Here is a 25,132-nt window from a genome sequence, read left to right on the forward strand (position 1 = left end):
ACAAAGGATAAATGCTAGTTACATTTGCTTATGCTGCCTGTGACAGGGTGGACTAGGCCCAGAGGCCCCCTCTTGAGGCCTCAGGGGCCTGCCACACCCATCTCAGGAAAAAGAGCAGTGGAACCAAGTCTTTGAGTGGCCTAGCGAGAATGTCTGGGAAGCAGCTACATAAAAAGGAGTTGCAGCTCAGAGACAGTCAGTTCCTTGCTAGAGTCAGAGGAGAAGGTCCAAACTTTGGAGAGCACCCCTCCTCCACACAGGGATATGGAAAATCATATGGGGGAGCTGATATGGCGAGGCCTTCGCCAGACCCGTAAAGAGTGGGGAGAGAGTGACACCTAGTCCCACTGTGCCCCCTGCTCTCCCCCAAACCTGGCTTCAGCACCAGCCCTGGACTCCCTTCCTGGACCCGGGTGCAGACAGTTTCAGATATGCAGGGTGACAGAAAGAAGGTTGGGAACCAGTGTGCAAATAGAGCTCCTGGCTGGCTAAAGACACCTGCAGTACCATGGACAGCTCAGTGCTGATCTGGACTAAGCCTACTTCTCTACTGCTGCAGAAAATAGACCAGCTCAGGGCTGATATTTCAGGGTTTTGTTTTGTGCATGCATGAAACGGTGCTTTCCAGGGCCAAAGTCAACTCAGGAACTCCTCGTGAGCAGCGAGGATTAAGGAAGGTCGACAGGAGAAATGATCCTATCAACCTTCTGTGTAGACAGCCATAGCAGTTGAACGCTGATAAATTGATTTTAGCTACACAACTGGCATAGCTAAAATTCTGTATCAGAGGTCAATGGCCATGTCCAGCATAGACACAGCCCAAATGAGCAAGAGAGAGCTCCTGGCTGGGGGCATGAGCTAAGATTGAAGCATCTGTGAAAGCTGGGGCCAAAGGGAAGTGACCCAGGGAGCTGAAAGCAGCTTTACAGTGGTATGTGGCTGCTATTCTTAGGGTCCCTGGGCTGGGACCTAAAGCAGTGGGTGAGTCCAGTTGGGCCTACAACTGGATATCAATAAACCCCCAGAAGGGGATGTGAACTACCTCATGACCATGCTAGGGACAGGCGGGATCAGAGAGTGCAAAACCAGGGAGGCATGGGTGTGCGGCCCAAGGGGTATTGCCCAATACCAGGGCCAGGACTGTTTAAAGAAGGGCAGACAAATACCTAGGCAGGAAGCACTCACAAGAAATGGGTTCCATGCCATTACACTGATAGAAGGTGATAGAGGGGGCCTTAGTGTAAATGAGAATCTGGCCCTGGCATGTTTCAATTATTCAGACAAGCAACTTTGCAGACAAGAAGAGGAATTAAAATATTTGCTGCATAGAGTTATATTTACCATCAGTATGGTTTCTATAATTAACTTTTGTTACATTATATGGTAACGACAGACTCATTTCACAATGTACGGTATCTATGCTGAATATGTATTGTTATTAATGTAAATAATTCAGATTGTGATTATTCATATGTCACTGAATGTGCCAAGTTATTTCTAATATAGTTACATCTTTTATGCAGGAGGCCTGAAAGGCAAATTTATTAAACTGTGCAGGTCAGAAACTCAAGATTTTAAGATTTTGTGATATGTTCAAGTCTTGTCAGGTAAAGTTGACAGTTCTTTTCCTATATTTACACTTCTCATCTGGTAGTATTCAAACTGAAAATAAGACACAGATTTCTAATAATAAGGGCAATTAATCACAGGAAGAGATTTCTAATAATAAGGGCAATTAATTACAGGAAGAGATTTAACAAGGGATGTTGTAAATGCTCCCTCATAACAAGTCTGAGAAAGATATCCAGTGGAAATTAAATATATGCTGCTCTAGTTCAAATCACTAGTTGTGGGCAAGATACTGGAATTGGTAGATGATAGTCCACAGCTTATGTTAGGCAGCTCACACTAGATCATAATGTTCCTGATGGGCTTTAAAATATATTAAATCAACGGCAATGGCAATTTCTCTTGTAAAACACTTCGAGATCTAGAGATGTGAAGCTGTACATAAGAACCACCTACTAGTAGTAGTACAGGTTGAACCTCTCTAGTCCAGCATCCTCAGGACCTGACTGGTGGCAAACCAGAGGATTTGCCAGACCATGGGAGGTTAATATTATTTAGCAGCATTATCAAGACATTTACAAGCTATTTACTGGGCTCTTAGAAGACATTTAGGGCTAAAGTACAGCTAAATAACAGCACAGAACACTGAGAGCCAGGACTGGCGTCTGGAAAAAAATGTTATGGGTTCACCAGAAACTTGGCCACACCCATGATAAATTGCTGTCAGCTAATTAAAATCATTCTGGATTACAGATGTTGCTAGGTGAGAAAGTGTCAGACTAGAGAGGTTCAAACTGTAATAGCATATAACAGAGGCCCTGATTCTGGGCACTTTCTGTTTACTCCACTTCCAATAAAATCTATGAAAGTTCCATACCAACAAAGGTTGGGTAGGGCTAGGCCCACAACAGGTAGTATATTATAACTGGTTTTCTGTGTCTCATAAAAAACCATTTCAAATTATCCTACTAAAGCATCCATCACATGTAATTTCCTACATTTTCTTTAACTTGCAGCACAGCGTATCAATAGGCCCTATTATTTCCATTTAACAAATACCCACACTTCAATCTCAAACTAATTTTTAAAGAGAAATTATTTCCTTCCCTCTCCTCACCACCCACTAAGTAGCTGATGGCTGTTAAAGAAATGTCAGGAGACATAACGAAAAAATTTAAAGTTAAAGCTCTGGTTTTGAAGTAGACTCCTTCTGACAGGTATTTGTACTGCTGTGCCAGTGAACAATGGATGTGAATATTTACCAGAATATAGAATGCCCTGAAAATATAACTTCAGCAAAATGCTCTTTCTCTCCCTTAAAGAATATTTCCCATCAGAACTTATAGCAAATATACACCTTTCATAGTTTTGCATACTAATCTACTGTATCTTACTTATATGGAAATGCAACGGCATTGTATGAGAGTTCATCTGCATTCTGCTGATGATCTTAAGGTTCAATGGGAAGCTGACAAGTTAGGAATGTCACCCTTTCTGGATTTAAAGGGATTTGGGGGGAGCTAGCAATACCAGTCCTGCAAACAGGACACAAAAACCATCTTGATTCTTTGGGCTTTTTTCAGAAGAGCTACTTGCATCTTATTAAAGTAGTTTCTATACCATTTTGAATTCCCACAGAGAAATTCATGCCTTATTTGTTAAGTGAAAAGTGATGAACCCTGTACAAGTAAAAAAAAAAAAAAAAAAAAAAAAAAGAGGCACAATTACTGCCCAGGGTAGTTTTGCAATCTAAGCGCCAAAAACAGATATAGAAATATGCTGAGACAATCTGAATATATTTTCAGATGGTGGGATGGTGATTAATGGCATAGTATTGTCTTAGGCTGTGTTTGAGTGTGCCACAGAAATGCAAGGACATGGTATTATACCAGAAAACGTTTTTTTCTATAATAGTGGGAAAACTAAAAATCAATCAGATAGCAAATTTGAAGAAGTAAACAAAAAAAAAAAGGAAAACGTAACTCAGCTTTAGAAAGACAAACCCCCACTAATCAAACTTTCTATCTATGTGCTGTTAATCTATATATAATAAAAATAATTTTGAGTTTGATTTTCTATAATTAAACCTTTTACTATACCTACAGACTTTAAATTATGTGGTGGCATCTAGAAACCATGTGAGGTGATGATACTATTTGCTGACCTCCACACATACGTATGAGAACATGATCAAGGCCACACTGCAGAGCATCTGCACACTTCTCGAGAAGCTGTAAAGTTTTATGGGCTATGTACAATCAATGTTCCCAAATAGTTCCACCAGCTTGAAAGAAACAGCAGTATCTTTCAGACTTGTGGGTTTTTTCAAAGGATATTTTTGTTACTGTATTTTACTATATGTATTGGGTAACAACTAATTTAAGGAATGTAAATGAGTGGAGAATGTCAACAAATTTATGCAAAAATCCATGATCAGCATATTTATATGTATAAATTATTGTGTCCCAAAGATACAGTAGAAGAGGAAGGAAGTATGCCTATTGACTAAAGCAGAGGTCTGGCAGCTAGGAGATGTCAGCTCTGCCAGTGATCTGGGCAAGTCACTTCCTCTGTCTCACTTTGCCTTGGTTTCCCTACTTGTAAAATGGAGATTATGGTATGACTGTCATTGAAAAGTGCTTTGTGATCTATGGATAAACAGCACTCCAAGACCTAGATATTACTGTATGCAGTCACCTCTAATCTTATTAAGGCTAACTCTACCTCTTTAATTTGTAGCCCTGGGCTTGTCTCAAACTACATTGTGCACAAGCCAAGTCTTACTGTCTGAGAAAAACCAGTTGGTTTTGGATTACGGAGAAAAGAGCATGGGCATTCTCCCATTAAACAAGTAAGGGCCTGTAAAGAATTAGCTAAATTAACCTTGTATGTTTTAACCCTATATGGCAACCCATCTTCCATCCAGCACTTTCAGGCTACATCTACACTAGCACAAATCTTCGAAATGGTCATGCAAATGGCCATTTCAAAGATTACTAATGAAGTGCTGAAATGCATATTCAGCACCTCATTAGCAAGCCACTGTCCGCAGCTCTTTGAAATTGCCACATTTCACTGCCACGCAGCTTGTCCAGATGGTGGTCCTTTTTGAAAGGACCCCCATTTGGATGAGCCGCGCGGCAGCAAAATGTAGCAATTTCGAAGAGCTGCGGACGGCAGCATGCTAATGAGGCGCTGAATATGCATTTCAGCACCTCATTAGTAATCTTCGAAATGGCCATGCAAAGATTTTGCATACAAATTTTGCTACTGTAGACACGGCCTCGATGTGATATTCCTAGACAAATCATTTTGTTATAATGTTAAGGGTTCCTGCTTCTATCTCATACCCTTCCAAAATATTGACTTCCAAATCTGCCTTTAAGACTTTAATGAGCTATATCCTCGGGACTCAAGCCAGATTATTTCCTCCTAAGTGAATGGCTGGTAGCTCAGTGACCCTACCTGAGCTCTTAATCCAATCCATTCCATCCCACACAGTCTTGCAACTAGGAATAGCTATATTGGTTCTATTTTTGCTGCTCTGCAAATTCTTCAACCACAGGATCTAGGAGTCCCTCAGAATCCAGAAATTTTAAGCATTGGTTGTGCTAGGGTTACCATATATGAACTTTCAAAAATAACACCACTGAGAGGGAGTCTATCTGCATCAGTGTCTTCTAACACACATTGTTATAATATATTACAATCTTCATGTGATCCTACACAAACACTCTGAGGATACAGTTAGGACCTCAGAGTTATGAGCACCTCAGGACTGGAGGTTGTTTGTAACTCTGAAATGTTTGTAACTAAAAAAAATAGTTTGATTGTTCCTTCAACAGCTTACAGTTTTTACTTATTAAAGCTCTGAAACTTTACTGTGCAGAAGAAAAATACTCCTTTTAACCCTCTTAATTTAAACAAAGCAGGCACAGAAACAAACCTTTTTAACTTCCATTTAGTTTGAGTAGTTTATTTTTAACAGAGTACTGTACTGTACTTGCTTTAGTTTTTGTCTAGGCTGCTGCCTGGTTGCCTGCTTCCAGTTCCAAATGAGGTGTGTGCTTGTCCAGTCAGTTTGTTACTCTGGGGTTCATAACTCTGAGGTTTTACTATATGCCAAAAATGCCCCCAACCCTACATTCAGTGCTTGTGATTGACTTTCCACCAACATAGGAAGGGATCACCTTGGAAAACACACACGAAATTTTGCAGGCAATAGTTTCCTAACCCTAATTAACTATCCAGCAACAGTTCCTACCATTATCCTGGGGCTGATGGACCTGACTGAATCCTGTGAGCCGGAAACACATCCTCGAGTTTTTACATTCTCCTCTGGCAGCACTTACAAAGCCAGAGATCCCCTCCAAGAGACTCTTCTCTGCATGTCTCCCAGCCTAGCATCGCTAGCTGCACTAGCCCCAGAGTCTTCCACTTTGCAAACATGCTCATAACCTCCATGGAGAAGAACAGTCCATCTATCACAGCCCTTTGGTAAACTACCCTTCCCACTATTCACAAAGAAAGAGGCCACCACACAAGATCTCGGAAACAGATTATTACAAAGCAGATGGCAAACTGTCTGACGCTGAAGAGGTATCCCTCAGTCACTGTGGAAAGCCATACCATAGTCGTCCCTGCTGGACAAAATGGAGCCTGCATTTCATTGGTACCCACTGAAAAAATAGGGGGTGCTCAGTCCCATAAAGCCAGGTTAATATTTTGGGGATCCCAGTGCCCATATTGTGACCCCACCCTTGCTCTGCCCTGAGGTCCTGCCCACTACTCAGCCTCTTTTGCCTGAGGCCCAGACCACTGCTTGCATAGGAAGGTAGAGGCTGGAAAGGAACACCCACCAGCAAAAACAGCTGTGGTGGGAATGGCACCTCAGGAACAAGATAAGGTGGAGGAGAGAGAAGCCACATTATTGCGCACAATGGCACTCCTCTGGGCATAAATCAACCTCCAGATGTCTGAGCACTTTCCTGCAGTATGGGATCTGAATGCAAAGTCAAGGAGTGTGACTGGGAGTCAGTCTTAAAAAGTCCCTACACAGAACTAGCCCATGACTCACAAAAACAAGCAATCTTGTGGCACCATAGAGACTAACAATTGTATGTATTAGGTAGAATTATTTCTTCCACAGATCCTATTAATGATAGACGACTTTCTCTGCCCCTTTTTCTTCTTCACCTCCTACTTCCTTCCCTCCCCACAACACTATCTAAACCCTGGATTCTTATTTCTGCTCCAGATCTGATGAAGTGGGTCTTACCCACGAAAGCTCATTACCTAATAAGTAAAATTGTTTGTCTTCAAAGTGACAGAGGACTGCTTGTTTTCTGTGAAGCTGCAGACTAACATGGATGCCCCTCGGAGACTATACTCCACAACTTGACATCAAATGAGCTTCCCCAGAGTCTTCCGCATCTCAACAATGTGCAGCACTGTTTCACCGTGACGAGTCAGTGTTTGCTACGTTTCCCTATTGGCATTGGAACTTTGATTTGGGAAATTCGCCACAGTTAAGTTTGTTTGCCCGCTGCTAAGGCACCACACAGCAGTGCCGTACTCAGAGCAGCTGTGTAGCCTGAGATACTGACAGACCTTTCTGAGTTAGCTGTGCTTCTGGAGGCTACTTCTAAACAGGGTGAAAAAAAAATCATTCCAACTAGCAACTTGCCCAATAATCATGCGCATGGGTCATCTTTTTGAAAATAGTGGCCCTTCTGTCTTAGCTGCACTTCTTAGGGCACATTGTCCAAAGTTACAACCCCCCTGGCTCAGGTTCAATGACCAAGCAGGTCCCCTTCAGCCAACCAGGAACTGTGACAATGGGCTGCCTGAAAGCTTTTGGGCCAAATATTACTGAACACTCCCATTTCAGTCCCTTTGGTGCACACGTTTTGGCACGTTCCATTCTAGAAAGCTAAACTCTTCTGTTTTTAACCTTTTCAGTCTTGCCTGCCAGAAGGGGCAGTGGATGCTGTGCAGTGGCTGAGATAAATGCTGAGCAAGCAAGATCAATTGGGGATAATTCAAGACATAATCTCAACTCTGAGCTAAACTAAAAGGAGGTTATAAGATTGATTTTGTAAAGCACTGTTGGAGTTGTGAGGGACCTTTGTATCTCAGAGACCACTTGAGAAAATGATCCCAAAACTGGGCCATTAACTCTATCCCATCTTCTCTGCATCATAACACATTTCAGCACAATTCTAATAAGCACGTCAATTTTAGACCTCTTTGAAAATACTGCTCAGTCTTACCTACAGCAGAGTGTGCCTTCAGCTGCAAGAAATCTAGCTTGAAGGAGCTGATCACACTCCCGCCTTCCCCGACCCCCTACTATATTTCTTACTCTCTCATTATTGATCAGTACCCTCACAACCTGGAAGCTGAGTCAGCTGACCACCTGACCTCCATCCCAGACTCTGTCTGTTGCTCATGAAGTAAAAGGAAAGCAAATTTTGGCCTCTGAGGGTACAGGCAAGGATTTCAAAGCACATTCCAAAACATTGCCCTCACAACAACATTCAAGGGAGTGGATGGCTCAGGGGATTTGTTATTATAAACTCAAGGCTATTACGGTTTTAATCCAACATGGAATGGTAATAGGAATGGGACTGACTGCTGGTATGCAGAATGCTGAGAGCATCATGAGCTGTCTAGTAAATGCACCAACACAGCAGAAACACGAAACACTTGTGGCTGGTGGGTGGAAACATCTGTATCAGAACTGCAAACCCCACTTTTTAGGCCAAAGGCTTAGCCCACAGTGCCAAAAGAACAGCAGGCCAACATTCTCAGAAGTGATTGCTGAAAAGTGATTGTTTTCAACCAGCTCTACGGGTGAGTTTGTTTACAAGTACAACAAAAAAGCAAACATTCTACCAGTCAAATTAGTAATACAGTAATGTTTCCACCAATGGCCTGAGGGCATTTAAATTACATGTATACCAGTATCCAAAACTGATTAATTTTACGCATTTTATTTTGTGTGTATGTGTATTATATTTGTATGTGTGTATACATATAATCAATAAGAATTGTTTTCTTCTATTACATCAGGTATGGCAAGTTCCCTAATTGGGCTCTGAGTTGATTCCTACAGTAAACCATGGACTGGGTCATGACTTGAGCATGAAGTCATCTGCAAGCCCAGAATGGCTTAGCACAGCAGATTGCTGGAGATTAAGTGTTTTTACTCATCCTGGAGGAAACATTTCTCAGATTATATCAATGTAGCTATAGACCTTTACATTCCTTCTCCATCCACTGAGAATTTCAGAGTATTACCCATATTTTATAAAGTGGTTTTTAAACTTTTCAACAGTCCTGAAAGGAATATTCATCTTTACATAAATTGCTCGCTAGTTGCTAGCGAGATAATAGATGTCATTCTTCAAAGTAGGGATTTGAAGTATATAGTGCAATGTTTTGCCTGAAATATCAAGCAAGACAAATATTTCATTTATGAATTCACTATAAATAAACCTTCCTAGGCTTTTAAGCCCAGTAGGGTTTCATCTGATAAAGGTTTCTGAAATTCATCTGCGGCAAAATGCACAGGGATAGAAAACCAAATTACAGATGGTACCATGCAAAAGAAAAAATAGTGAGTTTAATTCCTCTGTGTTTTCCTTTTCTGTTTTTTCCTCCATTCCTTTATGGTATGTTTACTCAATGAAGAAATAGACTATACTTAGGCTGTGTCTACACTAGACATAACAGTAGATGGCTGATACGTGATTTTAGCTATGCCAACTGCATTGCTAAAAATCAACTTTTCAGCCATTGACTTCCCTGGCTGTCTTCACAGAAGAAGGTCAACAGGAGCACTCCTTACATCAACCTTCCTTAATCCTTGCAGCTCATGAGGAGTTATGAGGTCGACACTGACCCCAGAAAGTGCTGTTTCACACATGCACATGTACTAACTTCATCCTATTTAAAATATACCCATTCATCCTAGTTCCAAGTAACAAAATCATAGACAATATGATGAGGCCAAAGTCCCAAAATAAAAAAAAGTTTGTGATACCTGTGCACCAGAAAACAAAACCAAAACCCAACACAACAGAGAAGCTTTGTACTGTGACCACCAGGTCAACTTTAAGGCTAGATTTTGTACTGTATATCAAGTTCCTTATTCCACAAGAAGTCCCATTAGCTTCAATGGAACCATTTGTGGAACAAGGTACTACTAAGTAGGGTAAGTGACACAGAATTTGGCTCTTAGACTCACAGGATCAGCCAGAGAACCAGATTTGTTCAGCCAGTCCTGAGGCTGAAGGCCCCAAATGCATTACTCCAATTGATCCAAGGGGGTTGTCAATTCCCTTTGTACCATTTAAAACAGAAATTTTTACTCAACAGTTTAATAAATTCCATCATCATTTTTCACTATTACAAAATGAGATTTTTTTTTGTAATTATTTAAACACAGGACTTTTTTGCATTTCCGCATTTAATATTACTTAAGAGGAAAGAAAGATCCCTGGGGTTTCATTTACACTAGAATTCAATCATTACACATTTTTATAAAAGAATACAAATCAATTGCTAAATTTCAAAATACAAAAATCAAAGTCCCAGCTGCAAACCATACTGCTTCTACACCCTTTATATGAGTAAGTCCTATGTTTGTGTTCGTAAACAGGTAGGTAGGTGCACAAATACTCAATCTGAAAGTGCAAATGCCCTTTTTTGTGGCTCATTTGTTGACTGTTGGGTTTTGTGTGCCCACTAGATCCACACCCCTCTTTTGGAAACTATGTGCCAATTGTCCTTATGTATAGCCTATGATGACTCTGGACTAGTTGTTTAGGGCCTAATTTTGCGGTCCCTAAGAACTGAATGACAATTTTACTTCCCTAGGGAATGCAGGGTTGAGCCCTTGAAAATAGATAAAATATCTTTTCTTTATAAATACGTTGTGGCTTATCTGCTATATTAAGCCATGCAGATGAAAATCTGAAGTAACATCAAGTTCAGAACTTGGAGGAATTAAGATGTTAGGCCATATTTGTAAGTGTGTGACATTCCAATGAATTCAACAGAGCTGCTCCTGTTAACCCCAGCTGTGAATCTGGGTTTAAATATTATAGGCAAGAAGTGGTCCTTTTGGAAGACAGCGGGAACAAACGGCTTAAGCTAAAAGTATGTTCAAATCTCTGCATGGAGAACTTAAAGGTTCTTCACTGTAAGTTTTGTAGTATTGTCAACTTCCATAATTTTATCACAAGTCTTGCCATACTTGAGGTTTTATGGAAAGCTCCAGTGTTTGGAAATGGGAGAATCTCAGCCTTTATTTATTTAACACAAGTTCCTGGCCCTCATGGTAAAATAGAGTAGTTTGAAAAAGGGACCTGAAGGCTTTGTGAAGACCCAGGAGACAAAAGAATCCCAAACACTTATTTTTAATGTAAAATATCTGACGTTTTAAATCCTGTCATCTTTTGGGTCCTGCCTCATGATTTGTAAAATTTTACAGTGACCACCACTGAGAAGTGACTATGGGAGGAAGACATTTGAGTCCAAACCATAAGTAGTCTTCCTGCTGTAAATGCAATTTTCAGAGGCAGAGGTCTGTAGCACCTCTGGCTTAAAAAAAAAATTACAAGAAAACATTTATCATTAAGGAGTGAAGTTACAGATAATTCCTCACAACTAGCTTTTTAGCTAGCCTGATCTAACATATACAGTTTTATTGTCCGGAGAAGAAAAATGGGTGAAAGTGAAAAAAATAAGATGGTTACTGACCTGTGGGAAAAGAGAGAAAGTTGCATTGTCAATAGTGACGGAATGTAAAAATTCCCCATCAAACCAGAGATTCTTTCCCAGGGGAGAGTTCTGTTTTGTCATAGCAAAGAGTTGATCAGGATCACAACAGTCTTCCAGCAGTTTCCTAATAGCCGCAACAAAGACAAAGAAAGAAACATACTCATTAGGGCTCTTATGGGACTTTCGGGGTGAGGCTTCCCATCTTCACCTGAATCTCCACACAGCTGAGACTATGTAGATCTCATATGTTGTTAAGTCAAACCTGAATGCAATTCATTCTCCTAATTAAGAGCCACAGAATAGGAGATTTTTTACTCTGAGCATTGATAAGATACATTTAATGGACTACAGGGGGCCTTGCTATAAGTCCAAGTGATGTTCCTAAATAATGCAACTTACAGTGAAACACTTATAAAGGAGAATCAGTATCCATAAGGAATAATGTAATTATCTTGAGATAGGTTCTCAACACACACAGTTCACACGTGTCAAAACGAAACAAAAGTCCAGCAGCACTTTAAAGACTAAAAAAAAAATTTATCAGGTGATGAGCTTTCCTGGGATAGACCCACTTCTTCAGATCATAGCCATACCAGAACAGACTCCTGTGGTGCTTGTCCCTGCTGGTTCCCCGCCAGCTCCCTGCCTGTTCCCACAGTTTCCCGCCTGCTCCCCGCGGCTTCCTGCTGCTCCCCACCTTTCCCTGCTGGCTCCTTGTGAGCTCCCCACCTATTCCCACAGCTCCCCACCCACTCCCCATGGGTCCCTGCAGCTCCCTGCAGTTCTCCACTGCTCCCCTGGCTAACTGCCAGCTCCCCCTGATTCATCCCAGCTCCCCACAGCTCCCCACCAGTCCCCCATAACTTCAGGGCTCGCTTCCAGGGCCCCTGCCCTACAGCACCTGCCACCCAGCCACCACAAAGCGCTGCTATTTTCCTGGCTTTTGGTCCCTCAGCCCCTAAGCAACGTAAGTGTGGATCAGTGCAACTTACAATGAATATGCTTTCCTGAATTAATTAATGACTTTTCTGTGAAACGACTTACAGAGACACGACTTACATTGAGGACCCCCTGTACTTAGAGAACAATATACTTGGAAATTCAAATTCTAACCCAATGAGTTTGCAATGATTACTGCACTTGCAGAGGAACTAATAATTGTGATTTTGTTATGGACATTCTTGGAGAAAGCTAGTCCAGAACTTTCCATCCAGTTTCCTTTTTCTTTGTAAAAATGGGAACAGTTTTTAGCAAAAAATATGCCAATTTGCCCCTACTTCTAATTGGCAAACATAAAAACCACAGGTCTATAGTACTCTTGTAAGAGTCCAAGGCCTGGGAATGGAGGAAGTTTTCAAGCTATTATTTAATTACATGAAAGTTAAATACAGAGTTTTATTGTTTATTGTCAGGCCTGTGTAAAACCCCACAACTGAATACTCGCATATTATGGGAAAGTTGAGACCCAACTCCTAATTTATCAGTTCACATTTTAATTACTTAAAAATCCTTGTGCTACTTTCCCAGCTCCTGCTCCCTGATTGATAATCCATCTTGGATAACTGCATTATGCAATAATGTGTATGGGCCACGTAGTTTTAATGGGATAAAATTTTTGTATCATTGGGCACTATCAAACAAATATTGTGTTCCACTCAAGAGGCAGTAGGTTTTTATAAGAGGACAAGGTCTCCTAGCTACCATATTTGAGACCAATTCTGCAGGTGCTAGAAAGAGTAATCCTTACTGATAGGATCTCAGCCTTAACCCTGTAAGAAATGTTCTCCAGTATCAGTGCCACCATTTGCAATAGGGTTGTTGGGTGCTTTAATATCACAAAATTGCACAAAAAAGCATGATCTCTGCATTGAAGCAAACAAGCATTGACCTCACCACAGTCTTCCAACTGCACCCCTGAGTGGGGCGAAAGGGGGTGATGATTGCTTTGTGATTAAACAGTTCTGACCCTTAGCAAGCTGGACAAACCATATTTGGGACTCCAGTTTACCTAAACTCCAGACACTCCAGCTGAGTTTTGAACCTTTTATTGTATGTTAATACACAATTATTATGTTTGTTTCCATTTTTTTCCAAAAAAATGATACTGAAGATCCATAATCCCCATGTTTCTTGAGTGCTTGCAAAAAAGTAAGACACACCTGCAATGGTGACCAGAGAGTGTTTATATTAATTTCTCAGAGCCAGAAATAGAAATACAACTCTGAGGAGTGGCTTGAGCCAATGATTTATTTTAGAAAAGAGCCATTAAACAGATTGAGCCAGAGCCTGAGTGCTGTCATTGGCACCTGGCTGAATAATTGAGGGTAAACACACAATATAAATTATTAAAACTTGTTAATATTTTATGAGCAATTTTTGTTAAAAACAGCCTTTATTCAAAAATGAAAAATTTCCCCCCAAAACACCTTTTCTCTTTTTTTTTGCATTTGCAACAGTTTACACAACTTTATCAAAACATGTTAAAAATGTTTATCAAAACAATGTTTAAATATGTTTAGTTACTAAACTTCTGGTGGCTCTCAGTAAATGAAAAATGCCCAGAACTATTTCAATAACATTTGCCAAAAATTTTAATTAAAGTAGCCCTAATACTAAAATGGATCTATTTTGAACCTGGTAAAATGGAAACAGCTTCAAAATGTTTCACAATTTAAAAATAGAAAGCGACTTTCTGCATTCCAGTTATGCTTTATTTCTCAAGTTCTGACTGGGACATTGATTTACTTGCTTTGATGCTCTTGCTACTGGTGTACTATCTCCCAGACTACCAGAGAGCAGCCTGTTGAAGAAAACAAGAGAAAGAAATTCAGTTGCTCACAGTTCACAAATACTCTGTGAAATTTGTGGCTCTGTAGTATTTGGTAAGAGTCCAAGGACTGAAAACTTATAGGAATAATAAGAATAGAAAACTTTGGAAGAGGTGCAGATAACTCCAGGTTTCAGGAATAAATCAACCTCTCACTGACAGGAGTTAGGAGGAAATTTTCTCTCAAGCAGGCTACCCAATAACGGCAACGTTTTCCTGAAACTTCTGAAGCAGCTAATATTGACCATTCTTAGAACTTAGCTACACTTAAAACGCTACAGTACTACAGTTGCACTGCTGAAGCACTTCAGCGTAGACCCCTACCTACACTGATGGAAGGGCGTCTTCCATCATTCCATCCACCTCCCCAAAAGCCAGCAGCTATGTCAATGGAAGGATTCTTCCATCAACCTAGCGCTGTCTACACAAGGGTTTACACAGGCTTAACTACACTGCTCAGGGCACAGACTGTTTACATTCCCAAATGTAATTAAACCTATGTAATTTTCTGATATAGACCAGAGGTCTGTGATAAGATACTAAGCTCACTGGGCCACTAGTCTGATTGGCTATGTCTCAGTACAGCAATCCATTGACAGCAGTTACTGTTGGAAGAGATCATCCAGCAAAACTTCTGTCAACAGATCATGTCCACACACAAAAGTGGATCAAAAGAGCAAACAGCTCTGTCAACAGAGAGTGGCCAGACTGCCTGGCTGCTCTCTTGACAGAACAGTCAACCAGAAGTTCAGCAAAAAGTGCTACCCATTGAACCAGAATCCCTGTGTTAGCAGAGGGCCCCTGGAGCATCTACGTGGGTTTTTTGTCAACAGCAAACTGTTGACAAAGGCGTTATTTCTCATCTCAGAGAGGCAGAACACTGTCAGCGGAAGTGCTGAGTTTTGTTGACAGACTCTCAACAAAATGCATTTTGTGTGTAGACGCTCCACGAATGTTGTTGACAAAAGCCCAGTTTTGTCAACGAAACCCACTCATGGAGATGTTGCATTATGTTAATTTCTGTATTTCCACATATACCGAGTGGTTGGGGTGAGGTTTTCAATCTCTCACCACTACATGGAACCTCCATCCCAGAGCTGTAATTACTGGAATGCTTGAGATTTTAAAACAACTACAAGAGGTTTAAAATCACTCACGGAATCACATTTTAAAAAACTGCTTAGGATAGGTATGGAATATAATGTTATTCACTCTAGAAAACACTCTTTCAGTTCAGGAGATGTGAGTTCATTTCCTGTCTCTGCGGTAGAGATTGTATGTGACCTTGGATAAGTCGCTTAACTACTTAATGATTCGAAGTTTCCCCCACTTTTTTTCCCCTATCTTTCCTATTCTATTTATACTATAAATTCTTCAAGGTAGACACTCTTTCCTAGAGGAATGATCATGAGATGAGATCTCAAATAAGACCTTTCAGAGTGATTATATTATTAAAAAAAACCCATAGCTCAGAGCCTCTAGTTCTCATCTTCAGTGGAAATCTGGTCTGAGTGCCAGCAGCAGTTAAAATAGATACATATATCAGTGAAACCAAAAATGAAGTGTTTCATATTCATGAGCAAGATCATCAGCTTGTGTAACTGGTATAATTCTATTGGAGCTACACTGCTTTACACCAAAACAAAAAAGCAATCCAGTAGCACTTTAAAGACTAACAAAATACCACTGGACTGCATTTTTGTTTTGATAGTATATAGACTGGCACAGCTATCTCTCTGTTACTGATTTATACCAGCTGAGGCCTTTGTAGACATTTTTCCTCACCATTTAACCACAGTCCTGTAAATAAATTTTCTGTAAGATTCATCTTCCCAAAAGAACTGATATTGTAGTGTTTCTTGTTAGAACTGGAAGACTTGAAAAATGTCAGCTGTGTTGCATATGTTATTAAAGCCTGCCATTGTTTTTATCTTGTTCATCACACCAGAAATTATCCATTCCTCTGCCAACACTGTAAGTGGCTTGACTATAACTCGGCATTGTATTATAACAAAATGCTTTGAGAGAGACAAGTTATAAGCAAGCTTATGTGTAATTTTACTTGAACTGTGCCACCTAATCATATCCAAGGAATAATTACACAAACACAGAACTGGTAGACTGTATTCACCTAACATATATTTCCTGGTATATGGAACACTTAAGAGATGCAATATTAACTTGTTCAGTGTTTCTCTGACAAATCTTTTGGGAACGTGACTTTTTATTAAAAGACAATATGCTGCCAGATAGGCTTATTTTTAGCACTCAAGAGCCAAACACCAACCCAATTCAATGGTTTACTGATTTGCAGCTGATCTGAATTGAGAATTTTAAGGGTTTCAGACACCTCTAGGCTTCTATCCTGGATTCCCAGCATGAAAGCTCTTCTTACTTCAATAAGAAATAAATACCACCATCCAAATTTCTTTAGAAAAAAGAACTTTTCCAGTAATAAACCCACACTTTGTCAGCCGCCCAACTTGGAGGTATTCCAACCTGTGCTCCGACAGGCTGCGTCTATACTAGCCAGTTCTTTCAAAATAATTCTTGAGAGAAGGGGCTCTTTTGAAATATCCAGCAGAGCATCTACACACAAAAAGCATTGTGGCAGTCCTTTCATAAGTGCTCTTCCTTTCCCATTTCAGGGAGAGCACCTTCTTTCAAAAGCTTCTTTCAAAAGAAAATGTGTGTAGACGCTCCGTAGGCCCTTTTTCCCAATTGAACAGCCCACAAGGCCCTGATTTTTTGATCCTTGGCCCATTCTTTCGATAGAGTGGGGGGCTGTGTGTACACCCTCTTTCAAAAGAGCAGATCACTCTTTTGATCCACTTTTTTGTGTGTGGATGCACTCTTTTGAACTAAGTTCTTTCGGAAGAGATCTTCCAGAAGGGCTTCTTTCGAAAGATTGCTGTAGTGTAGACGTAGCCATCGCATTCAAAAACTATAAAGCCAGAGGAAACCAGTTTGATCACCTAGTCTAAGAAGCTGCAAAACACGGCCATAAATTTTCCCTGAATTGATTCCTGTTTGAATAAAGCATATCTTTCAAAAAGAAACCCACCCAATACCGATTTTAAAAATTGCCAGCGATGAAGAATTCACCAGGAATTTGGTAAATTGTTCCAGTGGTTAGTTACTCTCACTGTTAAAATTTTGAAGCTTATTTCCAAACTGAATTTTTCCAGCTTCATCTTCCAGCTGGTAGATGGTGACACACCTTTCTCTGATAGCTTGAAGAGAGTGCTGTACTATTCTGGGAACGACTTAGCTATCTCTGAACAACTTCTTTAGATTTTGAAACCACTACAGGTGACAGAACAATGATGTTTCTTTTTCAGAAATGCTCAATGTGTCACAGAACGTTGATATAAGAAACATTACAGCTCCAAATTTCTGCAGGCCGAACTCTTCTATTCGAACACATACAGCATTGGTAGCAGCAATCTGAGCTTCCCCACAAAGACCTTCCCAGGAACATCAACTCTGATTTAGAAAGGTCATTTCTCAAGATGAAATGGTTGTAGTTCTTGGCTTCTGGACTTTCGAATAACTCCTGATTGTTTATCTACGGCACAGACTTCGGGACTTGTTTGGACAGTGAATCGCTGTGCTGTAAGACAGGATATGAATGGACAAGCTTGCCATGTGTGAGCATTGCTACAGGCAAGCCATACTCCAGGACTTTCAATACAATGGAGCAGTGTACACCCAAGGTGTTACTGAGCAGCAAGTTAGTGCACTGTAGAGTCACATCCTGGCTTGCCACACAGTAATTCATTCTGTGGCCAAACGGGTGGAGGTCAGGATACCAACTGTCAGATCACACAATCTCAAGCACTCTTATGCCACCCTCTGCCCTGCCCCTTCCCTGAGGCCTCATCCCACTCACTCGATCCACGCTCTCTCCATTGCTTGTTCTTCCACATCCTCACTTACTCTCACAGGGCTGGGATTAGAGTGGGAGAGGGTGTGGGCTCTGGGCTGGGGCTGGGGCTGAGGCTTCAGTGTGTGGAAGGAGGCTGTGAGCTGAGCCTGGGGCAGAGGGTTGGGTGCTGCAGGAGGAGGCTCAGACTCTTGGAAGGAGCTCAGGTGCAGGAGGGGGCTTCAGGCTGGGGCGGGGCGTGGGGTGCAGGAGGAGGTGCAGGGTGCAAGCTCTTGGAGAAAGTTTGATTGCTAGAGAAGTCTCAGGGCTGGGGCAGAGGGTTGGGGTGCAGGAGGAGAAGACAGGTGCAGGTTCTGGCCAAGGCACTACTTCCAGCAGGCAGCTTCCAGTTGGCAGCACAGCATGGTAAAGGCAGGCCTGCGCAACTCCCGTAAGTGACTGATACTTCCCTGCAGTCTCCGGGGTGTACAAGAGGCTCCATGCACTTTCCCTGCCCGCAGATCCCATTGGCTGCTATTCCTGGCCTATGGCAGCTGTGGAGTTTGTACTCCAGGTGGGAGGCAACTCACAGCAACATGCTGAGCCCCGCAAGGTGGCCACAGGGAAACATCAGTAACTTCCAGAAATGGTGCAGAGGCAAGACAGGCAGGGAGCCTGCTTCAGCTACACTGCACTGCCAGCCTAACTTTTACTGGTCTAAAATCTCTCAGATCAGCTTCAGCAGCCTCCGGGAGATCAAGCCCAAATCCAGGAGACTCAGCAAACCAGAGAAAGCTGCAAGGCTAGGTGGGCAGAAGGGTGATTAAACTTAAAATTCTCGTACTGAAATAAAAGAGCTAGATCCATTTCAGTGACTATGCTCTCTTGCTGTGAGCAAAGCTACCTTTATTTAAAAATGTAAACTAAAGGATAAATTCCCACCTATGTAAACGCAGGAAAGGCCATTGGCTTAACAAGGCTTTCTCCCACTTACACTGTTGCTGAATTTGAATTAATCTCACAGGTAAAACGGAGAGAGAACTTCTACACATTAGTTTGCCAGGCAGTAGCTGCTTTATTATTGATAACGATGCAGGAGCCACAAAGGCCCAGCTTGTGTCTGTGACCCTGTTCTAAATTTGCAAAGCAGGTAGTTACTAATTTCTCACACCAAGCTTTTTAGTTGTGAACTGAGCAAGTTTGATCTGGAAACCACAGAGAGAATAAATATGGAACCCCACAGTTTAATTGTTAGACTCACTTTTCAGAGCAGAAACACTAATATACTTTGATTTTGATGTATTTTACTCCTTCTAGGCTGTTATAAACTGCTGTGTACAACGTATACTGATGAGTTTTTGAAATATGAATTACAATGCATGAATTCTAATATGATTAATTCCTGGGCTAGATAAAGCTTTTCTAAAATTGTTATGTCAGACACATGAAGAGCTACTTACTTCCTTAGGAAAGAAAACCATCACAGTAATTTAGCCATAGCCCAAGAACCCCATGGTAGCACTATTTTAAGCTTTGACCTTCCAGTGAAATCCATTAGAACAGACCTATACATGTAGGTGGAGTCTCACAGAAGTTGACTTTATGTAGATTCGGGAATATATGCTAACTGAATCTGATAAAGGACCTAACCCTTAATTTGTAGCAGTTGGAGCCATGTGAGATGTGAGAAATTAGATTCTCTCTCCTATAAATAGGGCTTCACCAGATATTTCTATATTTCAAACAAAAAGCCTCTGCAAGCATCTTTCTGCATGAGCTCTTGGGCTCTGATACAAAGCTTGCTGAAGTAAACAGGAGTCTTTCCACTGTCTTCACTTGGTATTAGGGCAGTCTCCTGAAGACAACAGGCTAAGAGGAGTGGTTTTGTAGCCTGAACCACTAGCACTAGCATCTTAAAATCTGTGAAAATTCAGGCTATCCATTACATGTTAACTCCACTCATAGCTTCTACAGAAGCAGAGATATGAGGCAGTTAGGTGGCCATATGTCTGTATGTATAGTACAGAGGAGAAAATATTAAATTATCAAGTGAGCAGTCAATAAAACCATATGTTTTCATTGCCAAGACAGCTGGATGCTTGGGACAGTTTTATCCACCCACACCCACCCAGCCACCAAAATGCATTGATAAAGGAAACACTGAGTCTGAAACAAAAGCTCATTTATTATCTCACTTTTAGTAAAGTGGGGAAATTGAGTCATGCTGTAAAACTATATATTAAAGCCTTACTTTTCAAAATATGAGTAAAAGGAATGACTGAAAGAATTTCAAACAATTTCAAACAATTCATACTGGGTTTTTTTAAATGACAGTCTGAAACATCTGTAAGCTGTGAATCATTGGTTGTATACTCGTGTACATATAAAATCATATACCAGCTGAGCTGCGACTGCCTATTTTGAACTGAAGCCATATTTTAGAGCACTGAAACTATGTCACTTACTGTATTAGTTGCTGGCACCACTAAAAACGTTTGAATCATCTGCAGCACTTTGGAAGACAGCCGACATTTGGGCTAGCTAAGCAAACAAATATACTTCCAACCGGACTTCAGTGATCTTTCTTTACACTGTCAGTTGGCTTCCAACACAGAAAGCTGAGTATTCAGTTTATTATGGTTGAGGTTGTAACCATACAGCTGAAGCGTGTCTTAAACTTGCATTTCTGTGATGTTTGAGGTTATGAAAACGTCAAGATTTTGAAAAATTCTGTAGCCTCACGATTAAAAATCTCAAGTGAATACTGCACATTGCAAAATTGATTACTTCAAAATAGATGCACATATAAAATTCCATTTCTGAATTTGAGTTGTGGGGTCCCTATTTGCATTTGGGAACCTGGGAACTTGGGAACTTTCTTGGAAGCTCTGGATTTCCAGCTCTCTCCAACTTTAAATGTTTCTGGTGGATTTGCTCCCAGAATAAGTTGTAGCTTTCATCCAGTCAGAGGGACTGAAGTGAACTGCATGTATTTTCATCAGAGATTGGCCATCTATTGCTGAAACATCTGACCTTTCCAGAGTTTGGGAAAACTTGTCTACAACGTTGAGGATTTATTGACTAGTTCAGTGCCAAAGAGGAAGTCAGACTTTTCCATCTGATCTGCAATGCCACCAATTTTTACTCTCATTTCAGGATCCTCTGTTGCATCTTTCACATCTGCCCAAGTTGCACACACTGGCTACGTCTACACGTGCAGCCAACATCGAAATAGTCTATTTCCATGAATAGCGTCTACACGTCCTCCAGGGCCAGCAACGTCGATGTTCAACTTCGACGTTGCTCAGCCCAACATCGAAATAGGCGCAGCGAGGGAACGTCTGCACGTCAAAGTAGCACACATCGAAATAAGGATGCCAGGCACAGCTGCAGACAGGGTCACAGGGCAGACTCAACAGCAAGCCGCTCCCTTAAAGGGCCCCTCCCAGACACAGTTGCACTAAACAACACAAGATCCACAGAGCTGACAACTGGTTGCAGACCCTGTGCCTGCAGCATAGATCCCCAGCTGCCGCAGAAGCAGCCAGAAGCCCTGGGCTAAGGGCTGCTGCCCACGGTGACCATAGAGCCCCGCAGGGGCTGGAGAGAGAGCATCTCTCAACCCCCCAGCTGATGGCTGCCATGGAGGACCCAGCAATTTCGACGTTGCGGGACGCGGATCGTCTACACAGTCCCTACTTCGATGTTGAATGTCGAAGTAGGGCGCTATTCCTATCCCCTCATGAGGTTAGCGACTTCGACGTCTCGCCGCCTAACGTCGAAGTTAACTTCGAAATAGTGCCCGATGTGTGTAGACGCGACGGGCGCTATTTCGAAGTTGGTGCCGCTACTTCGAAGTAGCATGCACGTGTAGACGCAGCTACTGCGTGATAGTTCTAGAAACTGAAGCTGATGCTTCTGCCTGGAGAGTCCAGGTGCCTATTTAATGTTTTATATTTTACGTCCTAAAACAGAGTATCTCATTGGGGTGATTTTTCAGTTAGTTTTGTGATTTCCTTAACAGTTTTATGAGTATCTCTTACGAGAATGTTATTTTTAATAGTGTCCCAGAACACAATCTCAAAGAATGCCCATGGTAAAGAATACATGCAATTCATGTTCCTCCTGTTGCTGTCTGATTTGATTCACCTGATACTACATCTGCCATATTAGTGACACTATCACAGTTCTGCAATTAATAGTTCTTTCTTAAACAGCTATTAGTTCTGTATTTGCAGAACTACTCACTGTGGTTAGCAATGTTTCCTTTAAATCAGCTTCTGATTCAAATGACTGGAAGATAGCCAATGTGATGTCAATTTTTAAAAAGGGCTCTAGAGATGATCCTGGGAATTACAGGCCAGTACGTCTAACTTCAGGACCAGGCAAATTGGTTGAAACTACAGTGAAGAATGGAATTATCAGACACACAGATGAACATAATTCAGTGGGGGAGACTCAGCATGTTTTCTTAAGGGGAAAGCATGTCTCATCAATCTACTAGAATTCTTTAAGAGAGTCAACACACACGTGGGTGAGGAGGATCCAGTGGATACAGTATACTTAGATTTCCAGAAAACCTTTGACAAGATTCCTCACCAAAGGCTCTTAAGCAAAGTAAGCTGTCATGGGGTAAGAGGGAAGATCCTCTTCTGGACTGATAACTGATTAAAAGGTAGGAAACAAATAAATGGTCAGTTTTCAGAATGGAGAGTGGTAAATAGTGGTGTTCCCCAAGGATCCACACTGGGCCAGTCCTATCGAACATACTCATGAAGTATCCAGAGAAAGGGGTAAATAGTGAGGTGGCAAAATTTGCAGATACAAAACTGCTCAAGATAGCTAAGTTCAAGGCCTGCTAGCATCACATTCTATGAAGCACTGAAAAGCTACAGGAAAATAAGGTACAGGCTGTCAAATTTGAATTCCCTCTGTGCCAGGTGAATTATATGGTTTCTAACTCACATCACCTCCTGACCAGCAATCAAATCTGGAGCCACCTCTTTTGCTTACTCTGCAGTCCCAGTCAGTATTTAGCCCAACTTTACACTTTTGCAATGGTTAGGAAATGCACATTGTTTCCTGGACATGAACTGACTGACCCTAGATCTAAGTTACTGTTGTTTCCCTAAAAGACCAGGAAGAAAAATATTCCACTCCCGGTGTCTTTGTTTTGTTTTAAATGCCCATCTGAGAGACCTTAGCACCGAATCCCAGTTTACAGGATTCCCCCACACACTTCACCTGACCAAGTTTATATTGATTCCCCAGGCCTGAGGGAACTTTAAGAACATAGAACATAAGCCTGGACTTCCAGGGCTGCTACTTAACTAGAACTGAAGGTGGAAACAGTAAGGAAACACAGCTCCCTTAAAAGTTCTTAAATATGTCCTTACATAATCCAGGCTTAAAATCAGAACACAGTATCAACCACCTGTCTCACCATACTTCCACACTGGGCCGCGACACCTCATAGAATTTTCCCTGAGGATGACTTTTTTTTTACATGTACAAATATGTAACTATTAATTGTTTATAGCCTAAAAGGAAGGCACAAAGACTGGAATCCTGCACCGTTGTTGTCTTGCCTGGCAAGACAGATATGGTAAAGGTACCATCCCTAAGCAGGCAGCTGCTGGTATTGGAGCAGGGATAGTACCCCAAACTGCATTCTCTTCTACTGTAGTCCACACTATAGAGCCTCTTATACTGCGCTCAACATTGTATTACCCAGAGCAACAAAACAGCTTCCCTTTGAACAGACCTCAGTTAGCAACCAAGGGTTGGGGACCTACAGCCCAGGGGCCAGATCTGGCAGCTGGCTTGCCTTGATCCAGCCTTCGGCAATGCTCTGAGCTTCCCCCTAGAGCAAGGCAAGCCAGCATGGCACTCCAGCTCCATGGTGAGTCTCCAAGCCTCAGCACCTGACCTTGTGGCTGGACTGTGAGTACCAGCTCCCCACTGCAGGGCTGAGCAGAGGGAAGCTGGTGCTGAGGCCCGTGCCTGGCCAGCTCTGCCTAGTGGGAGGAAGTGGTTCCGTGTGCTGGTGTTTCCCTCCTGCCCCCACTGGGGGATGGCTGCCCAGGGAAGATCAGGTAAGGAAGCTCTGTCCCTGCGTTCACTTGTAGGCTCCACCCCCATGGCACCCAACGGTCAGGAATCAATACCAACGAGAGCAGAAGGGGCCGGTTCTTGCAAACACAGGATGGCGTGAAGCTACCTCTTCCCCTCTGCCAAACAAGAACTATGCCAGGTAAGCACTCCAATCCCCTGCCCCCTCCCACACCCTCTTCTCCACCCAGGCCCCAGACCCCCACCCTCAGCCTGCTCCAGCATCCCACTTCCCACCCAGACCTCACACCTTCATCCTTAGCCCACTCCCCAGCAACCCTACTACATACACTGAACTCATTTTAACCCCACCCCAGAGCCTGGGGAGGTCCCACAAAATCTACTACTCCCAGGCCCCCAGAAGTGTTCATCTGATCTTGGGGAGAAGCCCTGATCCTCAGCGACCACTCCTGGGGCTGGAGCACAAGGGGAACCCTGGCTGCCTGAGTTGCATAAATGAGGTGAGTGTCTCTCTTTTATTTTTCTCCCTTGCACTTGGGGACCAGGTCAGTGAGGTTTTGTTTTGTTTTGGTTTTTTTTGCTTCTCACTTGTGTGTGGGCCCCAACTGGTTTTTCTGTGGGTCAGTGGCCATCAGCCTAAAAAGGGTCCCCCACGTCAATCTAGATGCCTGTTTGAGTTTGAAAACCTCACAAGAAAGCAGCATATTTAACTTTACCTCCTCTATCCAACCAGGCAGCCTTTACAAATTAACACTAAATAGAAGGGAGTTGTTAAATCTCTCAGATACAAAATTATACTGATTACTACACGCTGCAGCTTCCGCTTAACCTTGTGCAGATGCTCAGCTGCCATCTACCTTGTCATGCCTTGCCATTGGCTTAAGCTAACCTCAGTTGTGTGACTTCTTACCCTGCCCTCTCCATACGGCAGTTACTGGCAGTCCTGCAGTTCTATGAACTAACTTTCCTGGAGCGATGGGAAATGCTCCTGGTTTTAGAGCACAGTTTTA

General features: G+C 42.0%; 1 protein-coding gene across 1 annotated transcript in view; it reads right to left on the reverse strand.

Annotated features, from left to right (window-relative positions):
* Positions 1–25,132, reverse strand: part of ST8SIA1 (ST8 alpha-N-acetyl-neuraminide alpha-2,8-sialyltransferase 1) — a 135,426-nt gene that overhangs the window by 68,986 nt on the left and 41,308 nt on the right. Inside the window, exon 3 of the mRNA XM_074998806.1 lies at positions 11,338–11,482. Within this exon, the coding sequence (XP_074854907.1) occupies positions 11,338–11,482 (145 nt within the window). The remainder of the gene's footprint in view (positions 1–11,337; positions 11,483–25,132) is intronic.

Source organism: Carettochelys insculpta, chromosome 1 (genome assembly GCF_033958435.1).
Source record: "Carettochelys insculpta isolate YL-2023 chromosome 1, ASM3395843v1, whole genome shotgun sequence".
Classification (NCBI taxonomy): Eukaryota; Metazoa; Chordata; order Testudines; family Carettochelyidae; genus Carettochelys; species Carettochelys insculpta.